Source organism: Paramisgurnus dabryanus, chromosome 15 (assembly GCF_030506205.2).
Source record: "Paramisgurnus dabryanus chromosome 15, PD_genome_1.1, whole genome shotgun sequence".
Taxonomy (NCBI): Eukaryota; Metazoa; Chordata; class Actinopteri; order Cypriniformes; family Cobitidae; genus Paramisgurnus; species Paramisgurnus dabryanus.
The window spans coordinates 12,784,315-12,801,372 of NC_133351.1; the positions used below are offsets into that span (position 1 = coordinate 12,784,315).

Consider the following 17,058-nt stretch of genomic DNA (forward strand, 5'->3'; position numbering starts at 1 on the left):
AACGGTGGTTAAAAGACCTTGAAATGTCACGACTGACCAATCAGGTGTAATAATGTATTATTATGTGTATTATATTTATTAAATTATTAAAGGGATAGTGGCAGTTCTTGATTCCGATTGGTCAATAGTTTAATTTACGATAGAACACAGCTAGGACCGCTGCAACCAACGATTATCACTGCGCAGCACCCCTGGCATAGCGATATGGCGCATGAACCATACAGTTCACTATCTGTCAGGGACTATTTTTTTGTCAGCGGAATGCTTTCAGTGATTTTACTTCATGAAAGTTACACTGATACATTTTATATACATTTATCAAATACAACTCTGCATTGACCAAAGTGCTGTGCAGAGCAATATAATCAGCAAGAAATGAAACTGATTAAAATCTATAAAATAACATGCATAAATAGGACTGAATAAAATTAAATATTAAAAGCAACAATACATGATTGAGTTTTGAACTCGGATTTGAAAGTAGAGAGTGATGACACAGTTTGAATCAAAACCTACCATTCCAGAGGGGCTTTTATCGCAAAAGCTTGAGCCCTCTATATTTTAGCGTAGACCTACGGAAGGAGAGCAATCCCAGGTGACCTGGCTGGATGAGTTTTGAAAGTTAAACATGTCTGACAAATAATCTGGTAGGCCATTTAACTTAAAGGTGCCATAGAATAAAAAACTGTATTTACCTAGAATAATAATAAGAGCTCTGTACATGTTAATGACACATCATGAGCCAAAAAAGCGTTTGTTTCCTCATTTTTTATGTAAACCTTGTGCATGCAAAAGACTGCTGGAAAACAGGCCAATCTCAACATAACATAGACTGTGACATCACAGTCGAGATGTACGCCCCCCCACACATTAAATTAATTACATAGTTGTTAACATGCTAATTAATGCTATGCTAGCGTTTAGACCGTTAAAGGTGACATAGAATGATTGAACGGGGTATTTATCCTTGTTCTGTGATGTGGCATGTAGACAAATTGTTTTTTGTTTGGGTCTGTTATGCCTTAGAAGCTTCCTAAAAACCTCTCTCAGATAGCTCTACTAGATTGGCTGACTTTGCTGCCACTCAAAAAAATGTAGCCAATTATTTTAAAGGGGAGGGGCAGTGAGGTGCCTGTGATGTCATAAGCATCAGTTTTTCAGACTGGGCCGTTTTCTGGCTGACATTTCTAAAAGAGGAATTTCTATGAGACTGAGATGTTTAGCATGTCTAGCACATCTCAGTCTCATAGAAATTCCTCTTTTAGAAATGTCAGCCAGAAAATGGCCCAATCTGAAAAACTGATGCTTATGACATCACAGGCACCTCACTGCCCCTCCACTTTAAAATAATTGGCTTCATTTTTTGAGTGGCAACAAAGTCAGCCAATCAGTAATGAGATTGCAAGTTAAGCCAGTAGGGGGAGCCAAATAGGTGCAAAACCACTTGTCTAAAATCCCCCACCCTAATAGAGCTATCTGAGAGAGGTTTTTAGGAAGCTTCTAAGGCATTACAGACCCAAACAAAAACATTTTTGTCTGTATGTCACATCACACAACAAGGATAAACACCCCGTTCAATGTCACCTTTAAGTTCTACCATTGATGATACAGTTACGTTTTGCAGGTCCATACTGGGAAAAAAACACACAAACTTACCACTCAGAAACGTCCATTAACAATCCTCAAAATCTGTATTTTTGTCTGATACAGGCTCAAACATTTAAGGTCTGTTTACTAATGTGAGCTGCTGGCATGAGCCTCAGAGCATCAGAACAGAGCTCAGTATCATTATTTATGACCCTTCCAAATAGGGCAAAAATAGACCATTTTATTCAAAAGGATAAATCCTAGTCTTTAAATGGACATGTAAAAATGTTTCTAGACAATTATTGCACTTAAAACAAGTTACATACCTTTTATGTTAATATCAACAAACAATTTAACATTATTTCAATGCATTCTTTGGCACCTTTGATAATTTAAAGGAAAACGTACTTACTTCTGTAACTACTCATGTAACAGTCTTTAAATAGGGAAAACATGGAAGTGTTTGGTGGCTTCTAAATTCCTTCCTGTTTGGATTCTAAGGAATAAATAGGGTTAGGCTAAATGCTGACACATTCACAACGCACTGTATAAAGATTAAGTACACGCATTGAAAAAAGATAAGTATTTATTAATTCGTCTAAATTGAGGTAAGAACATAGTAAAATATTGAAACTGTGGTGTTTCTCAGTACACACTATTCTCAGTTTAACTGGAAGCCAGTGCAAAGGAGTTAAAATGGGATTATGGTGATCAATTTAAGGATGTATTCCAAATAGTCTTGTATTCTGAACTCAATAATATAGGCCTAGGTTGATAAACATGGATCTGTAGTAGATTAAGTGAAGCTATCGCTATGTGTGCTTTTTCTCTCGGTTCTGTGAATAAATAATGCCATAGGACATCCTCACTGAAACTTCATTCCATATGAATAATGTATGTATGCCGTAATAAGCATCCATTAATGGCCTTAATGGGTGAAACAGCAAAACAATTGTCTTTCTCAGCTAGAGCATTTCAAAGCCTGTAATCAAGACTGGCCTACAATCTTAACTACAGCTGCTCATAGTCCCTCTATTATGTCTCTGATTTTGTTTACTAGTATCAACAGACAGACGTTGCAAGTCTTTATAATGAAAACCATGCAAGTCAATCAACTGGCAGAGATCAAAGGCCAATGTAATTTAACAAAATGGCCATAATACAAAGCAATCTTCTGTAATGCGAACTGCCTTGTCTGACTCCGAGCATACTGTACATGTCAGATAAATATTAAGTCATTTTCTTCAAATGCAACCTTGACATGGGTTTGGAATTGCCAAGCTGCAAGTGATTATATTACTAGTGTTAAGTGCTTTGATATTAAAATGACTGGTTTAAAACCATTAGCTTACTTCAGATAACAGGAAATGTACAACTGTTTCCACATGCCGATACTTTGGAACGCTATGTGTTTATTGATAACATGTGATGTGAAATTAAAACATTATCCTGCATGAATTCATACTGTAAGCTTTGTGGACAACATACAACAAAATACATAAAAGCTGGCACTTTATGGACATATTTTTATTACAAAAACATGAGTATAGAATATATTTATTTAAATGATTTCTGCAGCTCATCTGGTAGGGCATTGCAAGAACAAAGCCAAGGTCATTGACTTAATTCATGCAGAAATTCATGCACTGAATGCACTGTAAGTCACGTCTGCGAAATGCATAAACTACAGCAGTTTTAAATTGCTTTATGTTCTCTCTCCCCTATTCAAGTATACACTGATGTGTTCTCTAGCACTGCATTTAGTATGCAGGCATAAAAAGTCCACTTGATGGCACTGTTGAAATGGCAAAGTAGGAAACAAATGATTGTGTAAATCTCAGCTGAAACCAGTCAATAATCAAAACAAGCATATTCAACAAACAATGCAAATAGCCTGTTTGCGCGTAAGATGAAAAAGTATGGAAAGCCATGTGTGTACAGGTTTGTTAATAAAAAAATCAGATTTTAAACTACAGAAGCGCCATCTAGATAGGATGCATGCATAGTAAACAACATGCATTACAAAAGAAACATTTATGAAACAAACTTTTAGTCATCAAAATGAACATAACAAAAACAGGTCAAAACTGTAATATAATAACTAACAAGCGCACAAATTGAAAATACACCAAAATAGGATTAAACATCTGTTAACAATAGAAACTTTAAAAAAAAAGAATGAGCAACCAAAACTGTGACGCATAATGAAAAAATAAGCAGGACTACATATGAACGGGTACGTATTTTACAAGTTGACTAATTCGTATGAATTAGTACGAAGTGAATCGATTATTATAAAAATATCCATAATGAAACCCCATATCAAAAAAGGAAGTATTTTTTACATGCATTTGACTGTGAACGTATGTGCACAGTCAAATGCGAAGCGGGCTATACTTTATTTGACTCGTATGTGAATTAGCCACATGTTGTACAGTTGTGTGCAAAACCACATCTACTATTTTATATTTGCTGTGTAAGGCCACTTTGACTTGTAAAATAAAGAAAACACAAGGCCTTTTACAGCTCTGCTAAAGCACAGTTATTTTATAATCACCCCCTGTGTTATGAGATATTAAATGTGACTGCTGAAAAGTTTTGAGGTATTCACTAGATTTATGGTTTGTTGTGGTCAAAATCCCATGTGCTTTAGCAGAAGCTTCAGTCAATCAATCCTCAAGCAAACCCTCATTGAGGTGTGGACTGTGAGAAGTCAAATACCTTATGACAAGGCTTTCATCCAGACCTCTGATGACTCTTTGTTGTTATTTCTGAGTTGTCCCAGTAGAGCACTTTTACCTTGCAGTCTCCTGACTGCATCTCACCAGCACTCATAAACACACACGTACATACAAACGCTGATCGCTTCATATATCACCCATGGCATGTTCAGTCTCATTTCATACACCTTTATACTCTTTCATTCTGTTTGAAAAACAAAACAAAACATGTATCTCATTTTTATGTGGTGTTATGCCCTTTATTTTATATCAGCACTTTTTCCAGCTCCCCTAAAGTTAAACATTGGATTTTAACCATTTTAGAATCCATTCAGCTGAACCCCGGGTGTTGGCGCTACCACTTTTAGTATAGCTTAGCATAATCCATTGAATCTGATTAGACCATTAGCATCACGCTAAAAAAAACCCAAAGAGTTTCGATATTTTTCCTTTTTAAAACTTGACTCTTCTGTAGTTACATTGTGTACTAAGACCGACGGAAAATTAAAAGTTGTTTATTAAAAAAAAAAAAAAAACTCTTTGTTAAACTCTTTGTTGATTATTTTAGCGCAATGCTAAGGTCTAATCAGATTCAATGAGTTGTGCTAAGCTATGCTAAAAGTGGTACCGCCAGACCCGGAGATCAGCTAAATGGATTCCAAAACGGTAAAAAAATCAAATGTTTAACTCTAGGGGAGCTGGAAAATGAGCATATTTTCAAAAAAAGTGGAGTTTTATTTGTCAAATTAAACAAATTTCAAGGTTTTCAAAGAACTTGTGAGTCTAACATTCAGACTGTTACAGTACGTTTACATTTTTTAATGTAGCAGATGTTTCTACAAATGAGAAACGGTAGAGAACTAAATGTTAAAGGGATTAGGTTGTTCCCCATATTACCTAAATCTACCAAAATCGCAATTTGAAATGAATTATTTAATAAATTGTTAACTTATTAATTGAATCACTAATATAGAAACAATTCCTTCATCAACACTATTATAATGCTGGGTTATTTTCAACTCAGCACTGGGTTAAAAAAGGACGAACTCGATCTGGTGAGTTTTAATTTTGTCCTCAAGTATAGACGGTTTCATCGGACGCACGTGCGCTGACGCGATACACGTCTGGATCCGAACTTTACTTCCGGTTTAGTTTTTTTAATGTTCTGACTATTGCTAAACTGATCTCTTGAACAAATGCCTTGTCGAAAATAACAAATGTTTTGGTTTCCTAGGTAATCTATGTGTTGTTGTTTTTTTGCTTATTATAGAAATAAACTACGTTTAAAGAACTTTGTTGTTATTTATTCTTAGCGGAGTTTACCGGAAGTTACGTGCGGACCATGACAGCCGCTTGTTTATGTTGTTACTGCTGAAACCGTCTATATGCTGGGTGGTTTCAACTTAAAATGCTGGGTTGTTTTAACCCATCGTGGGGTCAAATGTAAACATTTTCTATGTTTATTAATCCAAATACTGAGTTTGTCACTTTTGAACCAACGGTGGGTTAAAAACTAAATTTTTTAGAGTAAAGTTTACTCTGTATAGGCTGATGCATTAATAGAATTCAACCATGTGCAGACACAGATGTGAGTATTAGTCATTTTACAATTTAACATTAATTGTAAATCTTTTATAGCTCAGATCATGGGTTTGAACCCAGGGAACACACAAATGTAAGGTATGTAAAAACCAAAAGATAAACCTATGCCTTCCAACATCAAAAGCAAATGTCTTTTCCCATGAAAAATACAACGTGCACTTTTTTTTTAAACAGGAACTATGCAAACTGCACTGTGTGTTTTTGGCTGATAATACCTTGAGATACTGCAAAAAAGTCTCATACATACCTTGTGTCTTAAAGGAACTGGTGGTTAATGTGTTTCCCTCATGATAAACATGTTTTTGTTCAGCAGCTTTTGTTTTTCACTTTGACCATATGCAACAAAATGATGACCAAATAGATTACAATAGTGCTAAAAGATTTTACACTGTACAGTGTCAGAGAAAAGGTTTAAAACTTTAACTGTAAACTGTCATTGGGTGGTACCCTAAGGCTTTATTATATAGTATTTATTATATATATTAAACATTATATGTAGTACCTTTTTGGTTACATCACTGTACCTGAAAGGGACACTCCACTTTTTTTGATAATATGCTCATTTTCCAGCTCCCCTAGAGATAAACAATTGATTTTTACCGTTTTGGAATCCATTCAGCTGATGTCCGGGTCTGGTGGTACCACTTTTAGCATAGCTTAGCACAATCCATTGAATCTGATTAGCATTGCGCTAAAAACAAAGAGTTTTGATATTTTTCCTATTTAAAACTTGACTCTTCTTTAGTTACATCGTGTACTAAAACTGACAGAAAATTTAAAGTTGATTTTCTAGGCAGATATGGCTAGGAACTATACTCTCATTCTGGCGTAATAATCAAGAACTTTGCTGCCGTAACATGGCTGCAGCAGGCGCAATGATATTACGCAGCATCCGAAAATAATCCCCATAGTATCTTTCAATAGCACTTGACTTGGTGTTTAACATACAGCTCAATGTTGTGATTATTTAGGTAATAGTTTAAATTTAGCAGCTTACATTAGATTAGTTAAAGAGACAGGAATCTACAGTATAGAGCAGTTCATCTTTAACCTTGACCCATTTTTTGTTTAGCAGTTTACCACCATAAACATAGGATACACATACAGTCATGTTGACTTTCAAAAGATGTTTAGTTGATGGTAAGTCAGAGGTCAAATCAAACAAACTGACCGTCTTTTCTATTGTTTGTTATGATGACTTATCGCTCTTGACATCTTCCATTGTCTCTGCTTAAAACCAGTGTTGCCAATTGAGTGTTTGACAACTGTCACACATCACAGTTCTCCACTTTTAAACGCAAATCGGTGACCCTCCACCTCAGTCCCACATCTCTCTCTTCTTCTCTCTAGCAACAATAACAATCAATTCTTCAACATCAGAAGGTTCTGAAGAGCAACTTATAAATCATATGCATCCCCTGCTGGTCTCGTGGCGGCCAAGTTGACTTTACTGAAGCGTTTCTTTGATCCTGCACTGCTTTGATTCACTTTTCTCTCACCCTTTTAGCTAAACATATCATTGGAATTTCGCTCTTTGTTCCTGACAGGTCTCGTCTTAGCTCGGTTGCTCTGCAGACATGCAGCCCTTCCCAGAGGAGGAGAAGTACTCTGCGGCCCAGACGAAATCGAGTGCTGCTCAAAGATTTATCGTCATCCTTTGAATCGACTCTCTTTTCCCCTTCACCTCCATACCTTGACATCTCCTGGACGACGTTTCATCCTCTTCAAGTGGCACAATTGGAATGACATGGTTGGTGTGGTCAGTGTCATTCAACATTTTATAAACGTTGTCTCATTAATCTCTTTTACAAGGAAGACATACTGTAACTTCTGTAAAATGGGGGTTAGAGCTCTGATACAGTGACTTGATGGAATTGAGTAAAGATTATCCATATAGGCCTGTTTCATAGGTTAGAACTGTGACTGAAGGGGTTTGCATACTAAGGGGCTGTTCACACATGGACTTGAATTCGTCCATTGAGAATTGATTGGATTGTTTGAAGTTGGGTCATGTTGCTAATTGCTAATCGCTGCGATTTTCTCTCCGCCCCCGCCCACCTGCCATACCATATGACCGGAAGTAAAGAGAGATCATTACGTTTCATTCAGAAATGGAACTTGTAGTAGACTGACAGTTGGAGGGGGCGGGGTTAACGGATGCTCTTACCCAAGCTGTTTAGCTAACGTCACAATTGCTTTGTCCATTTCACCATATACGACCAATAGATGCATTTACTAAATTAGCGCCTCTACTGGCAGCAGGTGAAACTTAATATATTAGGGTATAAAATTATATATTGGGGTATCATATTGCTATGATGACATGTACTAGAATAAGATTTGTACTTTAAACAGCCAGGATTAATTGTATTTTATTACACATTACACTATTCAGGCATTTAGGGCAAATAAGGTACCCCTTTATTTATTATATGATATAAACACAGCATACAAAACAATCACAACTTTTTAAAAATGTACTTAAATTATCGAGGTCAAACGATCAATTTATTTGAAGAAAAGATGCAAAAGTGATGACAAACAACCGCTGTAAATATCAGATCTGGACATACACTGATTAAAAAACTGCTGCCAGAAGAAGCGATGATACGTCAACTTTGATTGCGAAAAGGCATTGGCTCTCATGTGTCTCGTGACCGATTGCATCATTACATAAGCTAAGAATGTGAAGCGCTATTGGCTCTCGTGACCGACTAAGTCATGCTGGTTTATGTTTGTATGAGATCTGACTGTGCGATTTAATCACAGAGTTCTTCATATAAAGTAATCGTATGGCTTCAGTTCGTAAGGTTTGCAACGCGAATGGTTTGTTGGAGCAAAAATAATGCTTGCAAAATGATAAAGCTCAAAGTTCAATTCCACGTAATATATTTTCTTTAAAGGGGCAATGGCACAATACTTTTTTAAGATGTCAAATCAATCTTTGTGGCACCAGAGCACATATGTGAAGTTTTAACGCAAAATACCATATAGATAATTTATTATAGCATGTTAAAATTGCCACTTTGTAGGTGTGTGCAAAAATGTGCCATTTTGGTAGTGTCCTTTTAAATGCAAATGAGCGGATGAAGTGCAACCACTGATTACAATGATGGTGGTTTGTTGCAATTGAAACTCAATTGTGCTCTCAATTATTTTCTCTCTCTCTCTCCTTTTTTCTGCACTAAATGGCAGTGCTGTGATTGGATATTCCAGATTAAGGGGCAGTATTATAATAAGAGCTCCTTATGACATCATAAAGAGAGCCAAATTTCAACGACTTATTTTTTCATGTGCTTGTAGGGAATGGTTTACTAAAACTAAGTTCCTGGGTTGATCTTTTTCACATGTTCTAAGTTGATAGAAGCACTGGGGAAAAAGTTAAATTTTCATGCCATGGCCCCTTTAACAGAATTCCCTTTTGAAGGAATACAGAGGACAACAGTTTGGACTGCAGCCCTCTAGAAAACAGTGGTACTGTATAGAGATAAGTAAATTGTATAGAAAAATACTGCATTTTTTTAAACACAAAACTATAACACTATAACGCTTCTTCTGACGGCAGTTTTTGAATATTGTGCACCGTAATACACTGGATATTGTGCACCGTAATACACCGGATATTGGGTACCGTAATACACCGGATATTGGGCACCGTAAACACAATCAAAGCTTCGAAAACACAGGAAAAACGTGACCTTTTACACACAAAATGTGCAGTTGTTCAATATTGAACTGACACGAGACTAATGAATTAATACTTTCAATTACAGAATGAATCACTGAGTTCAATTTGTTCTTTTGACCTGGTTCTTTTAAATGAAACGTTTGGGAGCTCTGGTTCAAACGATTCATTTGGGTGTTGATTTAATAATCTAGGCACAAGTTAACCCCTCTACGGAGATTCAATGTACAATCATGTTGGCCTGTTTCTGGCCTAGATTTCTTCTGAAGACTTGCAAAATAGCCTATAAATAACATAAATTACCTTTTATGGTGTTTTGAATGATTTCAGCAGTCCTTGCATGAATGACGATCACAAGGCCTTAGCAATTTGCAAACCACATACAAGTTAATAAACTATAACTGATTTTTACTTTTTGCTCTGAGATAAAAGCATTTTCATGATAGAATCATAACAGGATTGTGGGTGTTGACATTTATGTTATATCATGCACATAGACGCTGTGACATGATCATTATCTGCTTCATGAAAACAAGCCTTGGCTTTCTGAAAGATAATTAATATCTGATATGTGCAGTGCAGCATAAACAGTTTTTTTTTTATCTCATGCACATCGTATGCATTGCTCGTGGCTGTGCTGAGCAGTCTGTAATAGCTTGAACACAGAGATTTTTATCAAACTTGTTCTGTGGTTGGGGTTAATTAGAAATGTGACTCATAAAGATGTACTATAGTATCTTAAATTATCTGAAAGACAGCTTAAACAACCATGTGCACTTAAAAATGTTGCTGGGGTTACAGAAAATATTTATTATCACGAAGAGTCATGTACTTTTGTGACAAGATTTAGTTTTTATTGTGGTACAGTCACAACACCATCTTGTGGCTAGACTTTGTGGTTGCTTATGGATCAGATTTGAATCACAGTGCTGTTGTAATGTTGAATATCCAAATGGTTAGTCAATTAAAAATATTAAGTACAAATATGTAATAACCGGGTCTTTAAAACAAAGGTTGTTGAAAAAAATGATATTAGATTATCGTGATTATCTGGTATTTTCCCACAGTACAGATTTCACTTATGGGTTTTTTATAATTAAGCAAGAAAGAAAATTCTAAGAAAAAGTCACCACAGGCTGTTGAGTACAGTACCTGGAACCCACCCCAAAGAACCCTTTTAGAACCTTAATGTTTGAGAGTTTATGAACATGTTTGTAATTTATTAACCGAAATTAGATATGAAATATGTTGATTACATTTTATTTAGTTGACTTTTATATTTGTAAATTTTAAGCCGTATTATATAATAATAATACACTAATAAAATAACCAGAATTAATCTAAATCAGATAATGTTTTGTCATTTCATGTTATTTGATGACTATTTCAGCCTGATCTCACCAAAATGTATGAATGTGGTCATATAAATTAAAGGGATAGTTCACCCGAAAAATAAAAATTCTCATTTTTGGGTGAACTATCCCTTTAATACCAATTAGCCACCTAGTAAAACACGTAAGAATTGCCATAAGATAACGTTAGCTATTATGTGTAAAATATTAATAAAAAATAATGATTTTTAGCTTTTTATCATACCTTCTTAAACAAAAAAACAATTTTTTAATTGAGAGACAAATAATTACAAACAAATATTAATAATTGCATAGTACTATTAAAATATTAGTGACAGAGTTAGAATCGAAGCTCCCCCACAGAATATGAGAAAGTCAGTAAGTAGTGAGAGGCAGAAAAGGGGAAGTGGTTTAGGTGTTATAAATTGTGTCACCTGTTCTTCGGTGCTTAGGAGAATGAGAGCTCATCATTGATAAATGAAAGAGGAACTATGAACAGCTGGCACCTGTGTCTTCATTTAATTCTTCCTCTGCTTTTTGCCCCTAAACTGAAGGCTGAGGATGTTGAAGGTGAGTGACTTTCACTCCATTAGTCTTAGTTAAAATGCAATTCTTTATAATAATTGTGTTATTACATTTTTATGTCCAGAAAATGGTCCGTTTGCCACACCTGGATTAAGCGATACCAGCGAAACGTCACTTAAAGGTATGGACACTTTGAGGTTGTTTCCCAGACAGGGATTTGCTTAAACCAGGACTAGCCCTTAGTTTAATTTGAAAATATAACTAGTTTTAACAAACATGCCTTACTAAAAACATTACTGGTGTGCATTTTAAGGCAAAACAAAGGGCAGTGATGTATTTTAAGATATGTAAGTAGTTTGGACAGCTCTTACATTTATTTTAATCTAGGACTATTTTAATCCCTGTCCGGGAAACCCTTTAGTTTTAATTATTTAAAAAAACGTTTTGGTTAAAAGTCATACGCATTGCTTATAATTCATTTGTATACAAGTAAAAACTCAAATGAGTGATGTTTAAATCTCCTAAAACAATATATATTTTAATAATTTTCTACTATTCTGCTTACATGTGGAAAATGCAGTAATAAAGAATGAACTTACAAACATGTACTGAATCACACGATAGACAGGTAGTTTAAATACAGGTATGTGTCATATCCACCATCTATCTATCTGAGAAAAGCACTGTGGTTGAAAAACATTTTTGCCCAAAGAGCATAGGTCACATGTGTAGGAACAGAGCATGAAACACACATTCTTGCCAGTATAGATAAACATCTGAATGATAAGTTATACATAGCGTTGTGTCACAGCCCAAGAGCTTTTAAGGAGGCCACATCAAAAAGCCTAGAGAGGGGGTGATGTCTGTTGACATGAGCTTGTACATCCTGTGCATTCAACATGGAAGATTTGTCAAAGTACATTCATTAAGTAAAACCCCAGTGATTGTACAGTATCGTTATTTATTCAAATTTGTACACATGACATGTTACTCATAAATTTCCTATGCTTGTAAATGCTTAGACTTAGTCCTGAAAGAGATCGATCCGAAAGAAATCGACCTGAAAATTGACGCATCACATGGTATTACTATAAAATGGAGGACACCAAAAGACTGGGATGTGATGTGTTACAAAAGCGAAGTGCAATACAGAAACCAATGTGGCAAAAACTGGACGGTAGGTGATCACTGACCTGACCTGATACTGTCAAAAAAATTGTGAAAATGTGTACCCCAGCTGGTTGCCTTTAGTGCTGCAACTTAAGATACCTAAATAATACCTTAAATATACATAGTATCTCAAAGGTCCATATTGGTACCAAATCTACATAAGGACCTTTTTAATACTGTCCTAGTGACAGCTGGGGTACATATTTCGACCATTTTTTTCTACAAATGTGATAGCTGTATGTGTTTGATTGCTTTTGGATTTGTTCAATTCAATGTTGGTAACCTTAATAAAGCCTGCTTTGGTTTTCTCATGTTTTGCAGATAATTGAATATGACAACAAACACGAGTTGAATGTTTTGAATCTGTCTACTCTCAGTATGAAGCAGAATTATGATTTCAGAATAAGAGTGAAAGTGGATTGTGGTTATAATGGGGCCTGGAGCAACTGGACGGGTATACAAAGTTGGAGAAATGATCCAGGTCAGGTCACTCATCTTTGGATGTCTCATCTTAGCATATCGTTACCTGTGTGATAAATCTGTACGTTGTGAACACAGATTTAGACAATAGCGTGGGCATTGATGATGCATCTATTGATGCAATAAATTTCAGGACACAGATGACTTAATTTTCTGTGACAAGATTGCTCAACAATGAAAAAATGGAAACAGATATTTTTCCCATCATTTACAACATTTTTCCTTTCCAAAGTAAACCAAAATATCTTCCAATAAAGCTGAAATACATTGAAAAAAAAATAAAGTTATTGCAGTCATTGCATTAGCAGCGCAAAAGGTCATGCATGGGTTTGATCCTTAACATAAAATGTCTTCCTTGTAATACATTGTAAGTTGCTTTGGATAAAAAAAATGCATAAATGTAAATATTTGGTTTGCAGATCCCTGCATCAAAGAATCATCTTCCAATGTATGGATTTATATTTTAATAACTGTTCTGCCATTGGCCAGCCTTCTTCTCATTTGCCTGCTGACACGAGAGAGGTGAGTATTAACTGATGCTTATAATATCTCTCTGAAATATTTGTGACATTGTGACATCATTAAGATCATTAAGTACAGTGTCAGAAAAAAAGGTTTAAAACTGTACTGTACCTTTTCTGTCACTACGGTGGTACCCTAATGTACCATTAAGTACCTTTACTGGTATACAAAACATAGTTTAGCCTAATATCTTTTTGGGTACATTACTGTACCTTAATGATCTATTGTGTACCTTTAAAGATACAGTTAACTGTTTTGTGCCCATACAGGCACAAAATTGTTCCTTAAGGTACACAATAGATCATTAGGGTATAATATTGTACCCCAAAAGGTACAACATTTTAATGTTTTGTATACCCATAAAGGTACAAAAATGAACTTGTGAGGGTACCACCCCAGCGACAAAAAAATACACTTTTTTGGCACTGTATGATGACCGCTAAACATACTTGGTGCTAAACTTAGATTTGCATTACCACAGCTTTTGTTAGATGCCCCAAATTTTGATTGAATTATATTCAAAGCCATTGTATAATGACTGTAAGTATGATTTTACCATGGTTAAGGAAGTTGTAGCTTAACACCATTTGTTTATGGTAAAATACATGATCCATTAATGCAGTGGTTCTCGAACGGGGGCGGTGAGATTGTGCCAAGGGGCCCAAGTTTTATATAACATTTGATAAAATACATAAATTTATCATAAATCCTGTGTAATTAAAGGCGGGGTGCATGATTTTTGAAAAAAAAAAACACTTCGGAAAAGGGAGTCTGGCCGACTACCGAAACACACTTGTAGCCAGTCAGCAGTAAGGGGCGTGTCTACTAACCGACATTGTTGCCTGGGTTGCATATGTGTGGGGCGAGTCTATCAAAAGAAGGTTCTATTGGGATTCTCTTTGTTTAGGTGATGTCAACATTGGCTTTCAGAGATCATGCACCCCGCCTTTAAACTTCAGAAAAATGAGGCTACTAACATTGTATTATTTAATTTTGTTTAATTCAAATTTTAAGTTTTAGAATGTTTTATGTCAGAAATTTTCTTTGGGGGGGCACAGATGAATGCACCGGGTCCACACGCTGGAAAAGTTTGAGAACCACTGCATTAGTGCATCCACACCATCTCAAAAATCCGAATGCTGATGACATTTTTTTGTCCTAAAAGCATTAGAAAACTGATCCTTCCTGCAGTACCAGATCCCAAACATTTCAAAAGTAGAATCATGGACATTGATCAGTCTCAAGTAAGACAGATGTCCATAATATCATGAATGCATCTGACAGAAGACGATACGTTTATTAATAAGATAATATCGCATGCTTTTATTTTTAAGTGGTGGAGCAACGTTGGACAGTGTTATGAAGAATGCAAAACAACAGAAGTTGAGATTGTCAACAAAAGTGAAAATAATACGGATGACCAGACTGTAGCCATACCTGAAGAACATGACACAAACATGTACTGTATCTACCCGGGTGATAATACAGAGGCACAGTGCTCTCAGAGGGTATTTGGCTATATTGTTCTCTGAATATTATTTTTAATAATGACAGAGAGTCACTATAATCATTCTTCTGGATGCCCACTGGCACCTCTTATATTTCTGTGTATAGTGGATTGTGAATGCAATGCAAAATTATTTGCATTATTTGCATCACTGATAATTATGTTAAAAAGTGCGTCTGTGGAGGATATAGAGTACTGTAAACCATTCACCTATCTATTGGTGAGTCAGAATCACATTTTCTACAACATATATGATTTAAACTCATCATCATATTTTATGTCGTTGCGCTGTAGGTCAAAAAAAAAAAGTTTTACAGGAACACTGTACAATCAGGTTGTATTTGTTAACATTAGTAAATGCACTATAGCATGCATGAACTAACAATGAGCAATGCAAATTCAGCATCTTAATTGAATCAGTGCAATTGTTCATTATACTTTATTGTGCATTAAATAATGTTAACAGTTACAATTTTTGATTTAAAAAATGTATGTATGATAAAATTAACATGAACTAACAATAAGAAATGCTGTAGAAGTATTGTTCAATGTTAGTTTACGTTAGCTAATGCATTAATGTTAATTAACAAATACAACCGTATTGTAAAGTGTTTATTAAGCTTTTTATACAAATTAGTTTTATATGAGTAAATGACTGTATTTATTACGTCAGGAGTTTTATTGTTAAAGGTCACAAACAACATTGATCTATTATAAAGAAATAGGATCTGCAGAAAGAGCTGTTGATTTAACATAGATTTAAAACGTATAGATTTAACCAGGTTTGGTGTGTAAAAGCCTATGATCAGGATTGTGTTTGACAGTGAGTTTCTATGAAGTCACAGAAAATCCTCTGATTGTATTTGCTTCTAACATCAATATGTGTGCAGTACAATCATTTGACAATGGAGGGCACTCTGACTATCCTAAAGTGTTAAAGAGGAGCCAAAAATATCAAAGCCAGCCAGGAACACAGTCTTCACAGCATCACAGGCCTCTCTTATGGGAGGATGTGCGTTAATTTGAAGACCGATTTAAAAGATTAATGCGATACTACATAATGGATGTGAAGTTTCAGTGTGACGATGTAACAAAGCCGGAGAGCCGCAGACACGCACACCGATCTGTTGTGATTTATGAACTGATGTGCCGCTGAAGGAGAAAATAAGCAAATAGTCATTAAGAGACAGAACCAGGAAATCAAAAATGAATAGGCATACATGCAGGTGAATAAATATAACCTGTGTCTGTACATATAAAAAATAACCAGCATTGTTCCCAAGCAATGCACATACAGGGGAGGTCAAAAAGTGTGAGGCCTCTTTGGGATTTAATTTACTTAAACCTTGAAATGAGCATTTGTATTTTATGCATATTTCTACTAGATTATTAAATAAATAAGCAAATTTGTGATACTTATTATGTTAAAACACACACAAAAAAGGTTCCTGATTATGTTAAAACACTTTTAACAAAAGGTTCCTTTGCTTCCAATGAAGCATACAAGGGATTTGGAATCAGAAATTTTGGAATTCTGTTTCAAATAAAGTGTTACTCAAATTGTGATACTGATAATATAAAAAGAATGCCAAACTGAACACTGTAAAAAAGTAGGTTCAACTTAAAAAAAAAAAAAAAAAATAAGTTACCTGGTTCCTTTAAAAAATTTTTTTGTTAATTAAAGTTATTTTATATTTTTAAGTTGAATTAAGTCAAACATTTAAGGCAACCAGGTATCTTTTTAAATTGAACCAACAAATAGTTTTTACTGTGAAGTGAATTATTTCTTCAATTATTTATTTGAATATAAAAAGAAAAACTGAATGATAGTAGCATGCAAAATGCTTGATAATCAGTGCCAAAATTGACGCTTTTTATTGTATAATGTATATGTACATATATATTACT

General features: G+C 35.1%; 1 protein-coding gene across 2 annotated transcripts; it reads left to right on the plus strand.

Annotated features, from left to right (window-relative positions):
• The first annotated feature begins 11,413 nt into the window (after positions 1-11,413).
• crlf2 (cytokine receptor like factor 2) lies at positions 11,414-16,652 on the plus strand. 2 transcript variants are annotated; one of them, XM_065251389.2, is made up of 7 exons: positions 11,414-11,516; positions 11,596-11,652; positions 12,494-12,648; positions 12,963-13,122; positions 13,541-13,643; positions 14,809-14,887; positions 14,978-16,652. In XM_065251389.2, the coding sequence occupies exons 1-7, from the start codon at positions 11,438-11,440 to the stop codon at positions 15,173-15,175; spliced, it is 831 nt and encodes a 276-aa protein (XP_065107461.1). In that variant the 5' UTR covers positions 11,414-11,437; the 3' UTR covers positions 15,176-16,652. The 2 variants fall into 2 exon arrangements, with proteins under 2 accessions (XP_065107461.1, XP_065107462.1); XM_065251390.2 differs by lacking the exon at positions 14,809-14,887.
• Positions 16,653-17,058: the final 406 nt, after the last annotated feature.